This window comes from Megalops cyprinoides, chromosome 23, assembly GCF_013368585.1.
Source record: "Megalops cyprinoides isolate fMegCyp1 chromosome 23, fMegCyp1.pri, whole genome shotgun sequence".
In the NCBI taxonomy this organism is placed as follows: domain Eukaryota; kingdom Metazoa; phylum Chordata; class Actinopteri; order Elopiformes; family Megalopidae; genus Megalops; species Megalops cyprinoides.
In genome coordinates, this window is record NC_050605.1 from 18,777,356 (window position 1) to 18,798,917 (window position 21,562).

At 43.3% G+C, this 21,562-nt stretch overlaps 1 protein-coding gene across 1 annotated transcript in view; it reads right to left on the reverse strand.

The window, feature by feature from the left end:
- Window positions 1-310: 310 nt before the first annotated feature.
- LOC118770514 (PHD finger protein 21B-like) overlaps window positions 311-21,562 on the reverse strand; it is a 59,914-nt gene continuing 38,662 nt past the window's right edge. Inside the window, exons 3-14 of the mRNA XM_036518237.1 lie at window positions 18,671-18,922; window positions 10,132-10,224; window positions 7,671-8,012; window positions 6,904-7,035; window positions 6,118-6,169; window positions 5,623-5,699; window positions 4,991-5,036; window positions 4,681-4,712; window positions 3,059-3,208; window positions 2,451-2,517; window positions 1,924-2,027; window positions 311-869 (exon numbers count right to left, since the gene is read on the reverse strand). Coding sequence (XP_036374130.1) covers window positions 624-869; window positions 1,924-2,027; window positions 2,451-2,517; window positions 3,059-3,208; window positions 4,681-4,712; window positions 4,991-5,036; window positions 5,623-5,699; window positions 6,118-6,169; window positions 6,904-7,035; window positions 7,671-8,012; window positions 10,132-10,224; window positions 18,671-18,922 — 1,593 coding nt within the window. The 3' untranslated portion in view covers window positions 311-623. The remainder of the gene's footprint in view (window positions 870-1,923; window positions 2,028-2,450; window positions 2,518-3,058; window positions 3,209-4,680; window positions 4,713-4,990; window positions 5,037-5,622; window positions 5,700-6,117; window positions 6,170-6,903; window positions 7,036-7,670; window positions 8,013-10,131; window positions 10,225-18,670; window positions 18,923-21,562) is intronic.

Consider the following 21,562-nt stretch of genomic DNA (forward strand, 5'->3'; position numbering starts at 1 on the left):
TCTGCTTTGTTTGAAGGCTCATAAGGTTCATACATACACCATGAACACGGTTCCTTCCTTCACCTGAATTCATATGGCAAGTGTCATTTAAAGGAGAGCAAGAACCAGCATCTACTCAGATATATCAGTGTACAGTCCTTTCGACTTCTGGCATCTAGATATGACTGCCACTACACTTTGCCGGTTTCTCTCTCTTTATATGTAAAACCACTATTATTACTGTCATTAAAAAAATGCTTCACAGAATATTCATTTATATCCGTGATAGGTATTGTATATATTAATACTGTAAATACATTAAGGCCAAGAACATTAATTAAGAAAATTAAAAAAACAATGAGTTAAAAAAATCTCTCAAGCACTGAAGGTGTTGGGTTTAAAAAATACTACTCGCGCCAAACCATGTTTTAGGATACACCGCTTTGCCACAATGATTCCTCCAAAAACCTCATTGGGTGAACAGCTTTCTCTCTGTCCATGAATACCTCTTAACGGCACTGCACAAGTTTAAAAAAAGAAGTCTGTTTTGTGTGATTACGCGGAAGGTGGCCAGTGTTTTGGCAGGTGGCCTCTTGGCTCGTAGTGGTGCGGGGGGTCGGTGAGGTTGGCAATGTGGTCGTGGTTCAGTTGTTGCCCTGGGTCTGGGGCAGGCTCTTCTGCAGTAGCGCGGAGCTGCCAGCAGGGAGCACTGTGCTGGTGGGTTTGATCCAGGGCAGGGAGAGCAGGGAGGCCCCCGTGGTGGTGGCCGTCATGGTGACCTGGATGACCTGGTCTCGCTGGATGAGACGAATCAGGCTCCTCAGGCGCTCCAGGGAGGCCTGAGTCTCCTTCTGCTGACCCAGAAGGCTGTTCTTCAGATCCATGCATTTCTGAGGAACACAGGAGACATTTACATGTACAGTAGTGGCATTTAGCAGATGCCCTTATCCAGAGGGGCTTAAACAGGTAACAATTTTTACATGTTACCCACTTATACAGCTGGATATTTACTGAGGCAATTCTGGGTTAAGTACCTTGCATTACATTACATTGAATTATATGCATTTAGCAGATGCTCTTATTCGGAGCGACTTCCAGCACAATAGAACGTAAGTGCATCCATTCAATTTAAACGAGCAACAGTGTCAGACCAGGCCAAAACCGCTCCTAGCCCATTGAGTGTGAGCATAACACCAATCAAGCGCTACCACAACCTTCAATCTGACGGAAGCCAGGTACACTACGATACAACAGTCCCTAGAATCCAAAATACATCACAATACTACACGTAAAATAAATATCAAATACTAGAGGTATAAAATGTTAGCGGGTGGGGACTGAGGTGGAACTGAGAGAAAGCCTGGACCTTGAACAAGGGTACAACTGCAGTGCCCCAGCAGGAATTCGAACCGGCAACCATTCAGTTACAGATCCCACTTCTTACCACTATGCTACACTGCTGAACCACTGGCTTTTTAAAAAAACCTGTATTCAATTGTATACAAGACTATAAAGTGTCAGTATGGACTAGATTCCTACAGCATGACGACAGGGTTCCCCTGCAGAAATAGATTAGGCTCCGTTGACACTGGGCTAAATACATATGCTCTGGGTACTTTCTGCTCATCCAGCCCTAATCCTCACCCCAGTCAAAGCATGCAAACAATCCCAAGCTGGTAAGTGAGACGGTGCAGATGGCGTGTAGAGTGAGTGCATGGGGCCACAGTGCTGTGGGTGGCCATGCTCCTGTAACTGCGGTACTACGTGAAAAGCTTGTACCTTGTCTCCAGCTTGTACCTCGTCTGGCCAGCCACTGAAACCTGGCCATGCAGCACTTCTAATACTGTTGACTTCTTATGTTTTTTTTTCATCTGCCACATGACTAAATGTAGATGTAAAACGTAAAAGTGCATGCGGGTGTGGGAGGGGCAGAGGGCGAGTTACCACGAGGGCCTGGCTCAGCGTCTGGTCCTGTTCGTCCAGCAAGGAGTACTCCTTCTTCAGCTCGCTGTTCCTCTTCCTCAGCTTTCTCTTCTCCTCCAGCCTCACTGCGGAGACGCAGAGACGCAGAGCCAATGAGCTGCGAGTATCTCCTCCACGCACTTACACAGGTGAAACGGATCAGTGTTGCCCTTAGCATGATCCCCCGGGGACAGTATGGATCATCTTTTGGTAATATTTTACATAAAGAGAAAATGGTCCTACTGTGGCCACAGATATCACTTTGTGCAGAATTGTGAAAAACACACATTGTTAAATAATCACTACTGTTGAAACCAGATTTATGCAATTACATGTTTTTGTTACTAATAATAAACTAGTACCGGTAATTACTATCCAAATAACAATTACTCTACCTCATCTCTCAAGCCTTAACATATTTACCACTCTTTTTAATACAGCAATTGGCATGTCATTATAGTATACCTACTGCTAAACTGCTGCAGTGTAACTGGTTTTCAGCTGCTTACCTGTTTTGTGTGTTACGTAAGACTGGACAAAATTCTGGGGCCATGGCATATTGTCTTTGTTTAGTACCTGGAAAAGGAAAAACTGTATTGAGAACTGTATTGAATACCTGCTAAAAAGACAAGTAACACCTACAGTGTGATGTCATCTTCTGAAACGTAACGAATAGACTGATACTGTAATGCTGTTCTGGCTAGGCAAATAAAGAGAGCAATATAATCGTCAAAATCATACACTTCAGAGTACATATAAACATACGTGATGAAACTGAGCAAAGATGGACAGTTGTAGAACATGTTGCATTTGCGACGCAGGTTCAAACTGGAATCATGTTCTGCCTCTCAGCTTCTAAAGGCCCAATATTCAAATCACTGGATGTCTCCGCAGAGACCCCACAGGCTTTGAGAGGCCAGACAGGCTTTCCGTCAGCGTCCCACTGGAAGCTGTGACTACGCTCACTGCACCATCTCTCTGGTGCTGGGAAGCGCACCACCCATCAACAAGTAACAATGTTATGGCAGAGCACAGCATTCTTGCACACACTTCTCACAGCTCGGCACATTCAGCCCACGTTTAGGTCGGCATGACCCTTCCCAGGGAAGCGTCCCACCTTTTTTTGGCACTTGGGGCACAGCCACGTCCCTTTGGGCGGAGCGCTGAGAGGGGGCTGGAGGCAGTCGAGGTGGTAGGCACGGGTGCAGTTGTAGCAGGGCTGCAGGTCTCCGCCCTCCTTACACACGACGCAGTGCTCGTCATGCTCCTCCTGTCGGGCACAGCAGAAACGCATCAGCAAACACACCTCTAACCAGGAGATTGCAGGATCAAATCCTGCAACCTAACCCATACTGAACCTGTTAATAGTCATCTGTAAAAATGGGCAATATATCAAATGTGAGCCATGTGGTAGCAAATGAAAAAAAAAGAAGACGAAGAAGCAAGTGGAAAATAAAGAAACAGCAAAGGGGCCCACTGGTGTGACATATGACACATCCATTAATGCACTGCTGTGTGGCAGAGCCTCACTGGGTATACTACAAGGATCCATTTCAATGCGTAACAAGCCATTTTCATTATCACTGAAGAACTTTCTGTACCAGGAGACGCACCACATACGTTTGAAAGGTAGACATCAAGTTAATGGCTTTTACAACATTGATTTATACACTCTTTTTATGTCCAAACAGACACTTCACACGGGTTTTATTTTCTCATGGAACCACGCTACACGCAGTTGAAGCAATGCAAGGCAGTCAGTGACAACACACTGAATAGGACAAACATTAGCCCCCCCGTGTTGTGGTAGACCAGATAAGACTGCTATAGGTTCCCAACAAAAGGTCACACTTCATTGTTTGGCATATAAAATGCCAAAGTTGAAGGAAAACTGGGGTTCAGAAAGCCTTTATTACTGCGTTGCAATGATTAGACTTTATATGTAGTTTATGATGTGACAGAACTCTTCAGTTTGCAATAAGAGAGGCCTCTACTGAGAGACACTTCCTTTGAAATCAAAAACGTACTGAAAGGGCAAAAACGGGTAAATGTACGAATCAGCCATTTACACAGCAACGACTCTGACACTTGAGAGCAGCAGTTAAAGCAGCTGCAAACTGCAGCAGAGGCCTCAGGGAAGAGATGGCGATGGAAAAACGAATTACATGAATATGAAATCAAAAGCGGCTGTGTGGCATCATGTAAAATAACACCGCTCTAACTAGCCCCGATTTTCAGTTTATGAGCACCCTGCCGCCCGTTTCTACACTCCCTGACATCTTGTCCCCTCAGCATTTAGTTTCATTTATCTGAGGTAAAAATGTCACACAGCAGTGGCCTTCGTCCCCCGTGTGTTTCTGATCAAAATGTTTGTGTCCCCGAGCGGTGGTGGCACTGGCACCCACAGGGAAGGGGCACGGAGTGAAAAATACTCTCTCTTGAGGACAGCAATTTATACCACAACACAAGCCTAGCAGAACAGTAACATGTATGGAGCGTTATCAGAGCAAACTGCCATGGTGTTGGCCATCCCCTCCATCACCACCCGAAACAAGCCTTGAGGGATACACACACACACACACACACACACACACACACACACACACACACACATATACACACACACGCACACACACGCGCACGCGCACGCACACGCACACGCACACATACACATACACATACACACACACACACACACACACACACACACACACACACACACACGAAAGCTCCAGACACACTACCTACCTTCCAGCACAGATCCTCGGTGTCTAGCGTGTAAGCAGGAAGCAGAGAAGAAGTTAATGGCAAGCAGTACTTTTAGACAGGGATATACACAGTGGGGTTAGAGGGAAGGCCATGCAACAGCTTTAGGAAAGAACAGTAACTGGGAAACAATCCACAAGAAAGACCGGGGCATGGAACTTGGCACTGGAGCTATTCGCAAGTCACTACAGTGTGTGTGTGTGTGTGTGTGTGTGTGTGGTTGTGGATGTGGTGGCGATTACAGTATCAGGTGTAGCATTGGGGTTGTGTCGATGGGAGATACCTCTAGCTGACATGAAGAGCGGACTGTTCAGGTAATTTCGCTTGCGCTGGAAGGCCAAAACACAGAGGAGACAGTAAGCATTCCATACGAGCTGAAAAAACACTATCCAAATCTACATCAGAGTGTTATCAGATGTACCCAAAGATTTGCTAAGACTAGTTGATTACTAAAGCAGTTTTATGAACCAAATAACTGAAGCTAACAGATGAAGATATTTTCTAACCAGTGCAACACTGGCTTATGTGATCTTTGCTGCTTTACCTAGTTACAGCACTCATTTATTATTTTTTCTGGTATATTCCTTTAGGGTATTGCAATTTGACATTAATCATTGAGATTTTTTTATTATTCTCATACTTAGTTTGTATTCATCATTGCACTGGCTATAACAACATAGTGTGACGGACTGAATCATATTCAGCTTTGGTCAAACATTTTCTACATGTGCTGTTCTTCATGAGGCCTTACTATGTGAAAAGTTGTACCTTTGCTTTGTAACAGAGTCTGGATAGAGCATCTGCCAAATGACTAATTATTAATGTAAATTTATTGCATCTGCTGAGGAAAGCTGCCGTTTCACCAGTGTGACAGCAGGGTTTCCCATGATGCCCCTCACTCAGCGCGGCTCGCACCTCGGGTTCGAACAGGCCGCTGTAGGCCGGGTTGGCTGTGCTTCGTCTCTTCCTCTCCTGCCTCTTGCTCTGGATCTCTGTAATCACAGGAGAGCGCGCGCCCTGTCACGCCAGCGGGACTACCACCTGATTTAGCTCCATTGCACACAGAATCTCACTTATTTCCGCAAAGGAACAGCAATTAATGCCATAGCCATGACTCATAACCACGTCTCTCCTTGTAATCACAAGGACTTAGTTACAATCTCCTTTTTCAATGAACCTTTCTGAGTTTCACCATAAAATATACATACATTCAAATGCATAACAAGTAAAAACTAAATGGATCAACTAAACTAAATGGATTAATTGGCACCTAATGCGCCTGTTCCAGTCACACAGAAATGAAATGAACATGGTGGTAAATATTACAGTAGAAACCAGACTTCAAAGGATGTGGTAATCAGGCTTCCTCCAGGGCTCCACCACATCCCACGCTGAGGTTTGGGTGCTCACCTTCCAGGTGTTCTGTGGTCACGAGGCCGAGGGCAACCATGAAAGCGATTTTCTGTAGGAAATAAACACGTCAGTGTCAGAGCACAAACCGCGAGATAAGAAACCCACAAAGTACACAAAGACCGGTTAGGTACTTTGAGTTTCGAGAGTGTCGCTGTGTCTGTGTGGGGAATTCAGCTGCACGGTGCCCTTGTGAGAAGCTTGGCACTTCCTCATTAATTATTCATGAGAAGCTTGCTGCCTGGGTGGGAGTTATTGCCGAGGGTAACGGTCAGTGGCTCACTATGAACAGGAAAGACGCAACTCATAGCTACATCAGAAAGCCAAAAAGGCCAAATAGGGCAGCCAACCACTGCTGGCAAAATGGAATTCCAAACGGTTTCCTTTTTTATAAGAAGCCATTCCTTACTACAAGATTATTTATTTTAAAACAAATATAAATAAGTTTCATTTTTAATTTAAAAATTCTTTTTATTCAAATTTTTAAATATTCAATTTGCATGAAGAAATTAAATCAGTCAATTAAAAATGAGAATCTTTTCAATGACTGGAAGATGAGCACTAAATTAATGAGCACTAAATTAATGCATTCATAGTGCGGAAGCTCTCTCTGCTCTGTTCACAGGATTTACATCATTGTGACCTAGCTCATCTGTACTAAACTTTAATAATCATAACTGTATTACATATCTGCACTCCTTTTATGCCACGGGACAGTTTCAATAAAAGATAATTGTTTAAGGCAACCTAAAGTTGTAGTTTTTAGGACAGGGGTGTCAGCCTCACCTCGGAGTCCTCGTCCTTCTTCTTTTTGGTGGGAGGTGACGGGGCGGGGGTGGTCTCCTGGGCGGGGGAGCTGGGCTGCGGCTCAGGTGAATTCTGAGAGCTGCTCGGAACCTGGGGCTGGATTATTATCACCTGGGGACACCAAGTGACAGGCAACGGCCAAGAATGAGCAGGCAGGTAGGCAGTAATGAGCCTAATCTAAGTCAACTATAGGTGGCTATGTCAAACCTCAAACTTTCATTACAAACAAACTGAAAATGAAACAAAAAATAAATTATACAGTCAGAAACAAATTTTTATAACCTATAGAAGTAATGCAAATTTAACACTAAAACTCCCAAGGAAAATAAGACACTAGTAGTATTAGTAATGTAATAGTAACACTAAAACTAAAACGTAGATTGCAAACTCAGCTCATATTTATTACCCGAATTGAAAAAGACAATGACAAGTAAATCATTATGTCAACGACCTAAAATTTAAGCAGCCCATTATCTGTTACTTAACTTAACTTACATCGCCTCTTTAATTTATTACACACATATTATGAAAAATTATGATTCAGAGAAGCAGAGGCGAGGTTCAAGTATGCATCTTCAGATCAGACACCGAGAGATAATCCAATGCTGTGATGGTGTCGGCTTGCTGGCCAGATAAGCGGCCGTTATCTGCAAGGCCAGGCAGCAGCGCACATCGAGTGTGCCTCTACGCGGCAGGGTAAGACCCACAGGGGGGTTGGGGGGGTGCTGTGTGTGTGTGTGTCTGACCTTGCTGTCGGCACTGAGCAGCAGCGGCTGCACCTTCACGGCCTCGCTGACGGCCGACACGGACACGGGGCCGGCGGGCGAGGCGGAAATGATGGCGTAGGCCACGCCCGCCCCGCTGACGGAGGCGGGGGCGCTGGTGGGCGGCAGGGGCAAGGGATCGGCGCGCCCATTGGGAAGCTGCGTGGGCAGGGAGGCGGTGCTGTTGGAGGAGGGCGGAGCGAGGCTCTGGGTTCGGGGGCTCACCACGGCAGTGGCCCTCTGCAGGCTCGGGGGCCTGCTGGCCTGCTGCTCCTGGCTGGGGCTGTGGGGGAGGCTGTCTGGGATCAGGGTCTTTGGCCTAACCTGGAGCAGAGGGGTCAGACAGGAACACACGCTCTCACAATCCTACACACCACAGCGGCAGATATTCCCTGATCATTTTACATTTGCTGCTGGTGGGTTAGTTTGCAGGTGAGACAAATAAACCTTTGTTCCGTCATTTAGTCACCTTATGCACACAGAACGTACAAAGCATCCATTCCATAACCCTCTCCCCCCACTATTCTCTAGACAGCACTCACATATCCCAGAATATCAACATCAACGCAAAACTAATCAACAACATTCCTACAGGATAACAGCTCTTTAACATGTTTAACAAGAGAACTCATTGTAACAGTTAAAACTGTTTGTAATCATAATCATGATCATTATACTGGGTCACCAAACACCACTGCTTGCTCAACATTCTACACTCTCACTACACCTAGTGCTTCCTATATACTTTTTTCTTAGCACAAATGGTATTTATAAGTTATAGATGGTCACTGTATAGCAGTGCATTTCCACCACAAGGTATCACTACACTGTGCAGGTGAGGTAAAACTGTTTACAGTAGGTACTTAGCTAACCTGATTTAGCTAAAATATGCCTTTTTCTGACCACTAAGTTATAAACACACATAAAAATCTTTGTTCTGGTGCTTTCGCCTCACATTTTACATTTACATTTATTCATTTGGCAGACACTTTTATCCAAAGCAACTTACATAGGTTACAGTTCTTTACAATGTTATCTATTTATACAGCTGGATATTTACTGAGGCAACTGTGGGTTAAGTATCTTGCCCAAGGGTACAACAGCAGTGTCCCAGCGGGGATCGAACCGACAACCTTTCGGTTACGAGACCTGCTCCTTAACCACTATGCTACATGGAAATGTAAAAGTGTCATTTACAAATTGTGGCACATTGTCCCAGGAATTCACTAAAGTCATATTCATATGTAAATAGATCTGTGCTCATCTGTTTTCTTTGATGTATGATCTTTGTGGTTAATATTTCACTACCTGCTGCCTTGTCAACACCTGACAGAATGTAGTGTTTATGAGCTTTGTGCTGCCACCCTGTGGTCATGTGAATAATTGCACAAAACGTGTCCTTGCTAACAGCCAGTAAGGCCTCAAGACCAACCTAATTACAAAATAAATAACACAGAGGTGTGAAAAAGTATCTGTTATCCAAATGAAAAATGGTGCCGTCTAATGCCTTGTTAACGAATCACTGGATAATCTTGCAAATTTTGTCACTGCAGCACTGAGCAATCAAGGGCATACATCTTACGTAAATTGTGGATATAAAGGATTTATTATACAAATTTATTTTTGTAGCTCCGTTTTTGCAGGCAGACATGCCAAGTATTTCAGTGTACAGTTTTAGCAAAACACCCTGGAGGTGTGGAAGGCTTTGGCATAGAACATTGCAAAGGCACAGTTAATGGTACAGGATGTTCCTCTGTGTTTGATTATTTTGGTCTGGAATTACTGAGAAGGGCATTTATAGCATGAAATCCTGTTTGCTGACAAGAACTAGCACATGAAGAGTTGTTTATTCGTGGTGTATAGGAGGCTGGGGAGGATTAAGCATTGCTGGGTGCGTAGTTAATGACCTCATGAGTGAATGATAATTTTGTATTGGAGAGATTGTACAGGTGGGTTGTGGTGTATATGCTTGACTAAAGCTGAGTGTGTGGTATGTGCATTTGTACGTCAGGAGGAGGATGTGTCTGTTGTGCCCTTAAATAATGTACTCAACTGTGCCAGTAAAAAAGAAAAAACCTGGTAAACTGTAGAAATGGTTAATATAGTGCGGAGGGTCTACAATGGCTGGGTGTATTGGATGTACAGGTGTATTTGGATATATAAAAGTGTGGGTAAATGAGTGTGTATTTGCAAAATGTTAGTAGTGTGTATAAGTCTATCAGATAAGAAATGCTTTCAGACATGACAATTAGTTTCACTAATTTCAAGGGCAAGAAAAATGGGACACATGGTATTTGCAGTAAAACATATCGTTAATTGCCAATTAACATTATACCTGTACTCAAAGCACAAACATCGTTGCCTATGAAATGTGCACTGTGTGACATGAAGTTTGCCTTTTTGTCTAGTACGTCCTGCTGGGTGCGTCCGGGTGTGCTTGTACCTGAGGTGGCACTGTGGGAGCCTGCACTGCCAGCCGGGTCAGGGAGCTGACCTGAGGCACCCTGATGGGAACAGCCGAAAGATTCCCCAGCATCTGGGAGGGAGGGAGAGAGAGACAGAGAGAGAGAGAGACAGCGAGAGAGAGAGAGAGAGAGAGAGAGAGAGGGGTGAATGAGAGAGAGAGAGAGAGAGACAGAGAGAGAGAGAGAAAGGGGTGAGTGAGAGAGAGAGCGACAGAGAGGGAGAGAGAGAAAGGGATGAGTGAGAGAGAGAGGTGGGGGGAGTGAGAGAAGGAACGAGAGAGGGTGGGTGAGAGAGAGAGGGAGAATAAGAGAAAATGAGAGAAATACCGTGGAAGAGAGAAAGTGAGAGAGAGAGAAAGTAAGGGAAAGACAAAGAGAAAAAGTGAAAGATAGGGAGTAAGAGGGAGAGAAAGAAAGAGCAGGTGAGGGAGGGAGAGAACATAAGTCTGTCACAAATTGCTGTCATTGTAAACAGCCTGGTTTTATCTGTGCAGCAAAGTGTTTTTATTCCAATAGAACTATCTGGGATTGTAAACACCTTAAGGCTAACTTTGGGCATGGTGCCATCTACCTCAGTAACATCTGGCCTAACATTTACTTTCAAAGGCTTCTTACCGTTTCTCCTAGAAACAAGTACACAGCTTGAACTCAGAGTCTGCTATGGACTAACCAATCATTGCCGGTGACAGATTTTTTTTGAAGAAAAGAGGCATTCACTATGGAAACATATCTCTCATCTGATGCAGGGAAAAGGAGAAGTCATAGGGTCTTACTCCTTTGTAACAAGTGAGCCAGATAATTGATATGAGTCAAATCAGTGTGTCAGTTGAAGAAACCCACATAGTCAACATCACAGGTTTTTTAATTTGGGAAATTCATACACACATATGGAAGCAGCTATTACATAGTGGCAGTCATTCCAAATCATTTTTAGAAACTGACTGCAACTGTGAAACTCAATAACTACTCACTGCTGTTGATAGTGGCGGTTGAGTCAAATAGCAGCCCTTGACTCATTTCAGAATGACAATGAGGAGGCTGACCTTTTGCACAATTAACTTACTGCTTCATCAGTAAGACTAAACCAATTCAGACAAACGTCTTAAAAAGACGGATCTAACATTTATTAACATCTCATTTTCCCAGAATAATAATGCTCACTGATAAACTAATGGATAAATAATATTTTTTTTTTTTTAAAAGTGCAGTAATAAGAATTTGATCTGGTAAGTGAAGCTTTGGTCTGCCAGGTTAGCAACATGTGGGGAAGCATCATGAATGAAGGACAAACTCTGTGATTGTTATGTATGAGTACCAGGGAGCATTTTCAAGATGGCTGTTAGCTCATACTGGTGACTACCAATTGCTAGGCAGCCAGCAGTTGGTTGATGTAGCAAACAACTTTCACATTCCCCCAATCACATTTCACATCAAAAGCATTACGTATCAAAACAACTCTACTGCTTTGACTGCATTAAGTAGACAAATAATTATTATTACTGAAGTCAGTGTGTTACAAACAGTTTTATGTCCAGAAGGCCCTGTGTACTGAGAGATAACAAAAGTCCAGGGGAACCAGAATTTATTTATGTTTTTCATTTTCAGGTTCCTTTTTCGCTTTGGCAAGTTATTTCTATACACAGTAAAGCTATAGCAAATTCACCAGCTTGTTTAAATTATTCTGTGACTCTGCAGGTTCACATTATCATACAAATAGACAGACATCTGCTGTATTTCTGAGAACAGTCTCCGAGTTGTGTAGCGTGCAGGCAGAGCATGGTGACGATGTCAATGTATGTCTGATGGATGATGACAATGACGGTGATGATGATTATGATGCTGATGACGAAGATGATAATGGTACTATTTCTGCAGGCTCCACATCAGACCTTTCAAAAGTAAACATCCATATCTGGTCATCAAATGACATTATAAAGACACAGCCTGACCACTACCCAACACCCAAACACATGCTAGCAGCATCACAGTATCCCTACTTTGTAGATGACAATTCAAAGCTTTTCTGTACATCTGAAATGATATTCGAAAATACATATGAAATATGAAATAAATACACTCATGATTAATTTATATCACGGCAATATCCACCAGTTATGATGTTTTATGCTGTTTATGAAAAGGAAACAGAACCAACCATTGCATCTTCGATGTGGCAAACAGTGTGAAGGTACAGGGTAAATTTAAACCTTACTCAGTTCGTGCCTTTTAACTCACAGGAGCCTTCTCTCCTTGGGCCTGGCCGGCTTTGATATCGGCCTCATTCACAGACCGTCACTGAATAAATAACATCAAGCCAAACCTCGCCAACAGGCTTTCTGAGCCCTTTCTTCTATGTTGATATCTACTGGAAAGGTAGAAGGTAGGGTTAAAAAGCCTGTTCCTATGGCAACGGCCAAGATGACCCTCTTGCACCGAGGGCATTTATTTTGGTAATTGCTCTGCCTCTTTCATGAGCTGAAGTGCCTCTACTTAAGCCTCCTTGAATATGAAAGCCGCAGCCTTTTGTCATATCTGCACCCCCCTCTTGAGTATGACCACTTACTACGGCCAATTGTCGGAAAGAACACCTGATCCCTCCTCTGCTTTTCCCAAGAACACCATTGGACAGCAGGGAATGTCAATCATAGACATTCTGCAGATCAGTAAATAGACAGAGGTGGGGTTCTCATGATGAATCAGTATGCCTTTCGAACAAAGAAAATAAATCTGCAAAATAAAATGTAAGCTATATTACTTTGATTTATGTCATTGTTATCATCATGAAATGTATACATATTTCCCACTGTCATATACCATATGCATTTTTATTCATATATGGTACAAAATAGGTAGACTGTAATCTAAATGTCCAGTAACCTTGAGGTTAGCTAGCTAGTGTGTCTGAATAATACTACCACTGAACAAAGACAGACAGACTCACATGGCACCAGGTCCCATGCCCAGGAAAGATAAGTTATTGCCAGCAAGCTTTGATAGTAATATCTTGTCATTTTAGCACACCCCAGACACCGGGATTTATCAAATATTAAATTCTCAACTTTTCAGCACAAGTATGAAACACCACATTAAGATTATGGATCAGTGAAATCCGTGCACTAACCAAATCTTAGCTCTGTGCCCAAACACTCTGTCAGATGCCTTTGTACCTCGGCTATGCCTCAGGGCCCCATCATGCCTCCCCATCATAGTTTATTTTCATAAAACACTGCAGCTCTGTATAGTTCATTCCTTACATAATTTTCTGCAGAAGAATGAAAAGAGGCCTTATCCTTTCTGCTTGTCTCTTCTGCTAGAATAACAATAAAAAATTGAATATTGCTTAGTCTGCTTAACAATACAATATTTCATCAGGTCATCTGAGCTCATAAAATATTTGATAAATAGAATGTTTTGTATAAAATCTGCTTTCTGGGAACCCTGAAAAATTCAAGCCTAAACTGAACCGAAGTTTTAAGTAAAGGTGAACAGCAGCCAAAAAAGACAGAAAATTCTAAGAAACCATCCCAGCTATTCTGACATGATATGGTACTTTATCTTGGTTTTTCTTTCATCCATCCGAGAGCACAGTGCATAAATTCATTTTATATGATCACAGAGACCTGAACCTGCTAGCACTACGCTCACCAACTAAGCCACTATTTTAAGAATTTGTTTTGACAATTGCAACATCAGCCTCCTGAGCCAAAAATGGTCCCCTAATTAGACAATCATATATTTTGGTACTCTCTTTTCTCCCAATCACAAATTGCCAATTACTCTAGCGTGTAGGTCTCTTCCTGTTCGCACAACAACTACATCAATTCGGGAGAGCAATCTGCTTTGTCTTTATAATGTATCTTGATCAGTACAGCTCCATATTACTTGTCAGACACAGAGATATTGCATCATATGTTGCTTACTTAAATATTAAAACTATGAGGGTTAGAGGCTTAATAATTGGCTTTTGTGTGTTGATTTGGATTCTTCGGGCACTTACTAACTAGAACCAAAGAAAGACCAAACTGGAGTCATAGTTTTGAAATTTATCCATTCAGATCCCCCTATCACTTCCATCACTTTAAAACAATCTGATAATCTGATACGATGGCAGCAAGTTCTGAGGCGGTTGGTGTCGAAACCTCTTCCCCTCTTCCTGTTTGACATGGAATGGGTCCAACAACATCCGTCTGGAGTAAAATGGTGTCGGACACATCAACCACGTCATTCCTGTGTGTTTCGGTACAATTCAGTCTATTCCACTCTCACCATTACATGTGTATGTGCTCGCCCTCCAATGGTTCACGCAAGCTCTAGATGATGGGGTATCAGACTACTTCATCTGGTGCACTGAGTGGACTTTGGCATGCTGCCACTAACCATCTTTTTGCTCTCCCTCTCTGCTGTGTTGCCAGTGCCAGATGTTACTCAAAGTCACCTGCTGAAGAGAGTCTGACGCGCCTGGCTTGTGCCAGTCATGTTTCTGATTCCGCTGCGCTCCTCTGCTCACTTATGACCTGTTGCCCCCTATCAGGCGTTTGTGCACAGCCACTCCTGTTCTGCCTGCTCTTCCTAATAGGTCCTCCCCACAATTGCTCCAAGATATCTAAATAAAACTGTTACAGATACAAGCAACATTTAAATCATAATTGCCTCCATGTAAAGTATAAAAATATATAATTTAAAGCTATCAACTTTCTTCTTTAGACTGCTTCCCCGACTAGTTCTTCCAGCTGTCACCAGGGGGTAGTATAGGCATCAGTCCTCTATTTTGAACAGGCACCACACCTCTCTTTTCAGGATCTCTGATGCTCAAGTTTTCTCACACACCTGCTTGCAAATACACCATCTCTGCAATGTAGTCCTTATATTTTCACACATACAGAACAGCTCAACAGCTGTATACAGACCATCTGCACCATGACTACATCTAAACTGATGAATTTGAGTGTGTAATGTTTGACTCTAATATAAATAATAAGTACTGACATGTGGGTCCTTGGCTTGTTTCCATTACAATAAAGGAAAGGTGAAATAAGCCAGCTGAAAGCATATCATTTTTATTTTATTCTTCATAAATGGCAATATAAACATAAGCCTTTTGATCATTGCCATTTTTGTTTTTACCCACATTTTTTGCACTAATCCCTGAATGTCTCTTAATGTCTGTTAGAGTCAAGTTTTACAGATTGTATCTACAGATCTGCTGTATCATCTCTATCCCACACCTGAGGAAAATGTATTCCAATCAAACACAAAGTCAACAAAACGGAAGCTAGTGTGTACAGCAATCTCTCTTACAAAGCACATGTGTCACCACATGCATCCATAATAAATGGCTTATGTAAACGTGTTTTTGATCGTCTTCAGATGTGAACTACAATTTACATTACACACTGTTTAGGTTTAGATTAGGACACCATTGGAGTTAAATATTTTGTTTCTACACTAAGGTAAAGCTATGCTTTCATTCAAAACACCCTCTTTATAATTTACGTGAAGGCAGACAAAGCTGCCACAACTACCCATGTTCCGCTTGCTACACCTCCCCTCACTGGCTGCATCATGACCCGACTTTTCTACAAGTGTACACAAGTACAGTGCAGAGTGTGAGGTAAGGTGTCACAGCGCTGGCTAAAAAAACTCACTTTGCACCACATAGGAGCTCGTTGCCGGGGCTGGCCCCCTGTCGGACTGCAGGAACAGGAATGCATGCCTATGCACGCCGTAGCCCAAGGACGTGGGGCTATCCCAGTGGGCACAGCAAGGTCACTGTGCCCGCTGCTATTAGCTGCAGGGGGACAGAGGTGCTTGGTGCACTCCCCAGGGGCCCCCTTGGCACAGCTCCCCCCTCCCAGTTCATGCAGCCAAGGCCTCTCATCTCTTTCTCCTCTCATCTCTTTCTCCACAGGGTGTGTTTAAACTGAGAGAGCTCAGTTACACCTCCCTTATGACAAACCAACACACAGGTACATCATAACACGGTTAAATATCTTTATAGTTAAGAGGAGTGTGTTTTAGACACAAATAAAATCGCATGCTACCTATTACAAAATATATATCAGTGATTTCCACTTTCATACATTCAATCTTGTACATTTATTGAATACATTTTAGTTCAAGTCTTCAAACACCATGTTTTTAATTTGAAATGCAGTGTTAACAGGTTCATAAAAATTGTACTGTAGGGGCAATTTGGACAGTGACTGAAAACCATGACGACAATAGTAAAAGAGACTGTTGGTATACGGAGGGAATTCATGTCTTTCACTGGCTTTTGATAGGACAGCAAGGCGCATGGGGGACGGAGGACTGTGGAATACAGCTGCTGTAGAAAGAAGATTCAGGTGTCCTTGGGGTGGCCATGATATCATGAAAAGCTGGACTCAAAGCAGGACTCACTGTGAAAGTAAGATTCTGTCTGAAAGAAGCTCCTTTTTTCTAATATCACAATTTCAGTGACTCGATGTGCTGACTTGTAGCCGCGGATGCGCTGATCTGGTAAACCTCCGAATCAAAGGCGAGCGCTTCAAGAAATGTTCCAGTTCTTTGAATTCTGCTGAACCTTGAAGCACCTTGTTGAGTCCAGCTGTATTAAAGGACTGTTTTGGTTGGGTCTTTGTGTATTTTCCCTATGATACCATGAGGATGGTTTTATTGTTGTTTTTCAGCAGGGAAATGTCACATTATTCACCAGATGACATCTGCAGTTTGTATTCAATATAAAACAACATACATTTGACAAACAAATCAAATAAACAATCTGACTGATAATTTCAAGACAAATGTCTTTTTTGGTAGTTTTTTGCAAGTATTTTGCCTCATGACTGCAAATTTACCTGTTTTTTTATTCCTTTGAAGAAAAGTTATGATTTAATCCCAACCAGAATCAAAATTAAGCAAAACTTCTACTTTCTACTTGCTGAGTTTATTCTACCAAATCACTGTGAAGACAAAATGATCAACACTCTCTATGGAGTTAGCATTAGTTGGTTTATAGCCACCCAGACATGTGCGATCTGACCATTTCATGTAATGGACATGATCATTCAAAAACTGCCATAGCAATCCAATTAAACCTCATAATAGATCTTCTAAACAGCGGCCAGGTGTTTCAGGAATCTGTTTCCTTCCCCAAACAAACAATTAGCCCTCTCTTTTGTGGTGCCCTCTGACTCTTCCTCCAGACTGAGAGGGAGGAAGAACAATGCAGACTTTGGGCTTTGAGGTGGTATTATTCCAGGGATCCCAGGCAGCTGGGGGAGAATAGCTTGACGGCAGACCCCCACCCCCACCCCGACGCCCTCCCGGCAGCCCCCCCCCCCCCAAACAAAAAGGCCATAAAATTCAGTAAAACAATCGAGTGGCCCAACCTCCACCCCAGACTCTATCTGACGGGAAGCGAGAGAGAGAGTGAAAATCTCCAAGGAGACCCGCGCCGCGCTCACAAGAGAGGCGAGGGCTATCTCACCCTGAGAGCGTGGCTTTCATGAAACACCTTTTATCATGTGTGAGAGAGTTTTTCGCTCCTCACTCACGAATGCGTCTCTCCTTGCTGCTCCCAAGTGGAGCGCTTGCTCATTTGCGTCTGTGACATCGAGGGATGAAATCCTGGCAACTGCATTTGCACTGAATTTAATCCCTGCGAACTGTGTGTTCTGGTACAAACAGCAGCCATGTCCCAAACTAAGGAAACCTCACTTTCTTTCCTGCCACAAAACATATAACTCAACTGACAGTTTGTTTTCATTCTATTGCATGAAATATTAATCTTGTGATTGTGCCATTTACAGCTACATGACACACAGAATGTTCACAGCAGTGATTGACAACACTAAAAATCTTTATTGAGATCTGAGTGTTTCCCAGATCTTATCCTGAGGATGGGATCTGGAAACAGCTGGTCACATGATTAAATAAGACATGTATGTGATGTGTTCATGGTGGTAAGTGAAGAGGCGTTTTGAGGATTATATTCTTTTGAGTAGTGGCCCTGCCTGTTATCACAAACTGAATTCGAGCTGTTTTATGATGTCTGATTAGAAAAACTTTCCAAAGTCATTCAAATCTATAAATACTGTGTTTCGGGTGTTAAGAGGTACTGGTATATGCTTATTCTGCAAACCTTGTGCCATATTCACCATAGTGTTTCTAAAGTTCTGATTTTTTTTTTCTGGTTTAGGAAATTATAAACTTCAGACCAGACGTAGCACACATTCCTGTCCAGTTTCACACACACAAAGCAGGTTGGGGACTTTTAAACTTGTGTCACTACAGCAGTTTTGCACTGATGCCTAGAGGTAAAGCATGTTTTGAGAATACAGACTTTAATACAAAACAACATCAAAACAGCAGATTTTTGCAGCTATGTTATGAAGTGCAACTTCATGATTATGACAGTAGCAGCTTTTGCAGCAGTGTGGGGAAGTGCAGTAAAGCAGTTTTTGAGAGTCATTATGACAGCAGCAGGATTTTGCAGCAGTGTGGTAAAGTGCAGTAAAGCGGGAGGTGCGCAGGTACCTGAGAGTGGGGCGGCTCTCCGGCCCTCCTGCTCAGAGAGAGACCGCTCCCCGCTACTTTTCCCGCCGTCTGCAGGTTGCCGGGAGCCGTCTGCAGCGGCTCGGGCCCCGGAGCCTTTTGTCCGTTCATGTGCGCGGTCACCATGGAGACGGCAGCCTTCGCCGGCGTCACGGAGATGGCTATGCTCTGGCTGGGCTTGACGAGGGAGAGGGGCTTGGTGCTCCCCACGGGGCAGCCCCTGACAGCCAGCTTCTACGAAAGGGGGGGGGGGGGGGGGGGGGGGCGGAAAAAAAGAGAACACAAACATGCTTTTAAAAACCTTGCTCACGTCAGACGCGGCTTCCGGGAATGCAAAACCAGGTCGATTTCTTGAAATCCCAGGTGAGTGGAGAGACAGCCATGTGGGACTGACTGCACAGCACACAGTAACACTCATCCTGCAGCAGGAAAAGCTTACACACAACTGCTGCTGCAGCATCTGTTCAACATCTTCATCATCTTAAACAAACAGCAGCAACAAATTGCTCAAGCTGTTTCCCACAATATTTAGCATTGAGTTAATACAACTATAGTCTCTCTTTTTCTGTTTAATATGCATTAAAAAAGCTTACTGTTTATTATAGCAATAATTCTAGATTGAATATGGTGCTGGTGATGGACTGACACATGATTAGATGTGGGCTCTTGTTTTCTGTATGTTCTGATGTCCCTGTGGCTTTATTTGAAGGTGTGTCACAAAATTAAAAATGTGTACCAAACGGCTACGTGAAACATTCTGACACTGTGAATTTCAATGCGAATCCTTTCAATGCAACAAATAAAGTTTTGACTGAATCAGTGAATCAATTTAACTTATTTAACTAGCCGAGCCCGCTTCTCTGCATTGCGACCTGTGTCCCCGTGGTTTGTAGCAAAGCTGTGGGCTCTGTCAGGCTCTGCCCCACGGGCCACAGAGTGAGACTCACTCGGCTAACACACACTCAGCTCCCCTGCTCCCAGTGAAGAAGGTGGCGGCTACTCCTCGCTGTGATTAGCACGGCTCGCCTCCGTGCAAAACAAAACTGGGGAAAAGAAGAGCCACTCTAAATATTTCATTCGCTGCTCTACAGCTCCTTTCTATTCTTCCCTGCCTCTCAGCATCTTCCAGGAAAAGGTTTTAGATGTGGGTGGGGAGGGGGACCCTTCATTTTTCTGTCTGTAATTGATGAGGGAAGAAAGCTTCTGCGCTTTGCAATCACGACCTAAATACAGGCCAAAAAAAAAAGCGGTACCAGTGAGTGAGTGCTTCTAAAAGCTGGTGAGGGTGGTTCAGCGAGTCAATGAACCCAAAAGAAAACCATTAGCATGAACCTTTCCAGCATGGACCCTGCCTCAACAAAGCCATTTGATTTGGATGGTTCCTGAGCTTCCACTTTCCCCTTCTCTTTCCCTTTCAAAGACAGTGCATATTTACTTTGAATACATTCTTTTCACTCAAAATCATGAACCACCCAGACATTTATCTCCATTTATGCTGGATTTTTTTGTTGTGGAAAGTGTCCACCTATCGTTCCAATAAAGGTTTGTGCTCTCACCTTACCTAATTCACTTCTTTATGCTCTACATTTGACTGGTCTGTTCTTGGCTCAGCACTTTCCTACAGCTCTCTACTTGCTTTACAACAGGAAACGGCTGTTGTATGACTGTTATTCATCGACTGTTTGCAGACCATCACTGCTCATAACACAGAACACAATTCTGCAAAAACTCACAGACCTTCCAAAGACAAATTATCATAATCTCTTGACATACTAGATGATCAAAAGAGTAACGCCGATATATGATTTTCGAATGCCAAATTTAAACAAGAAGAAGAGTAAACTTGACTTGTAAACGCTATTAGGAGTAAAACGAACAAACAAAAAAACCCAAGGCTGAATGTATTCTGGGTATATGATCATTTACCTATGCTGGCCACACTGGCTAGTTCATTGCAAAGGAACACCAGCGGCCGGGCTGGGGGATTGGGTTATTTGAGATTCATTTGGAAGCTGCCATCTGGGACACTGCATATTTTAATCAAGAATTGAGCCCTCAACCAATGCCTGCTCTTCTGTTCTGGGGGTAGTGGGGAAAGGGGGAGGGGGGTGTGGAAGGGACACAAATTTATGGGATCACAGTAATAAGAAGGAGAATATAGGGGCGGGGGGTTGGCAGGGGCTGTTAAGAGAGGGGTCTCTGTGGTAACTGGATTTTCACTCAGTGTCAAACTCAACTCTTATGAGCAGGCATTGACTGGTTTTGTGACGTTATAAAGAACAGAAATGCAACAAAAGCACAACTCACAACAATCACTTTCTCTCCTGTCTTTCCCTTACTTTCTCTCTCTCTCGCTTTCACCCTAACTATATCTTTCTCTGTCTCTCATTTTCCCTCTCTCTCTCTCTCTCACTTTCTCTGTGTTTGTCTCTCACTTTCTCTCTTCCTCGGGATTTCTCTCACTTTCTCTTATTCTCCCTCTCTCTCTCACCCACCCTCTCTCGTTCCTTCTCTCACTCCCCCCCCCACCTCTCTCTCTCTCTCTCTCTCTCTCTCTCTCTCTCTCTCTCTCAACCAACCTGTGTTGTCTATTAACCAACCCTGTGGCCAATACTGTGGCTTTCCAGCAGTTTTTCAATTCAGACATCAATAGTATCCATGATTATAATGTTACATCATTATGCTCTGTTGTCAGTTCATTTAAACATATGTGTCACACATATATACCATTTGTAAAGAATAAAGCTGACAAAAAATGAACCAGTTTTCCAGAGAGAGTAACAGGCTCAAAAGCAAAGACGCAATGACCTGAAAAAAATTAGTAACGAGCCACAGGTGTTTACTTACATATTTGTGTTAAGTTAATAATCCTTC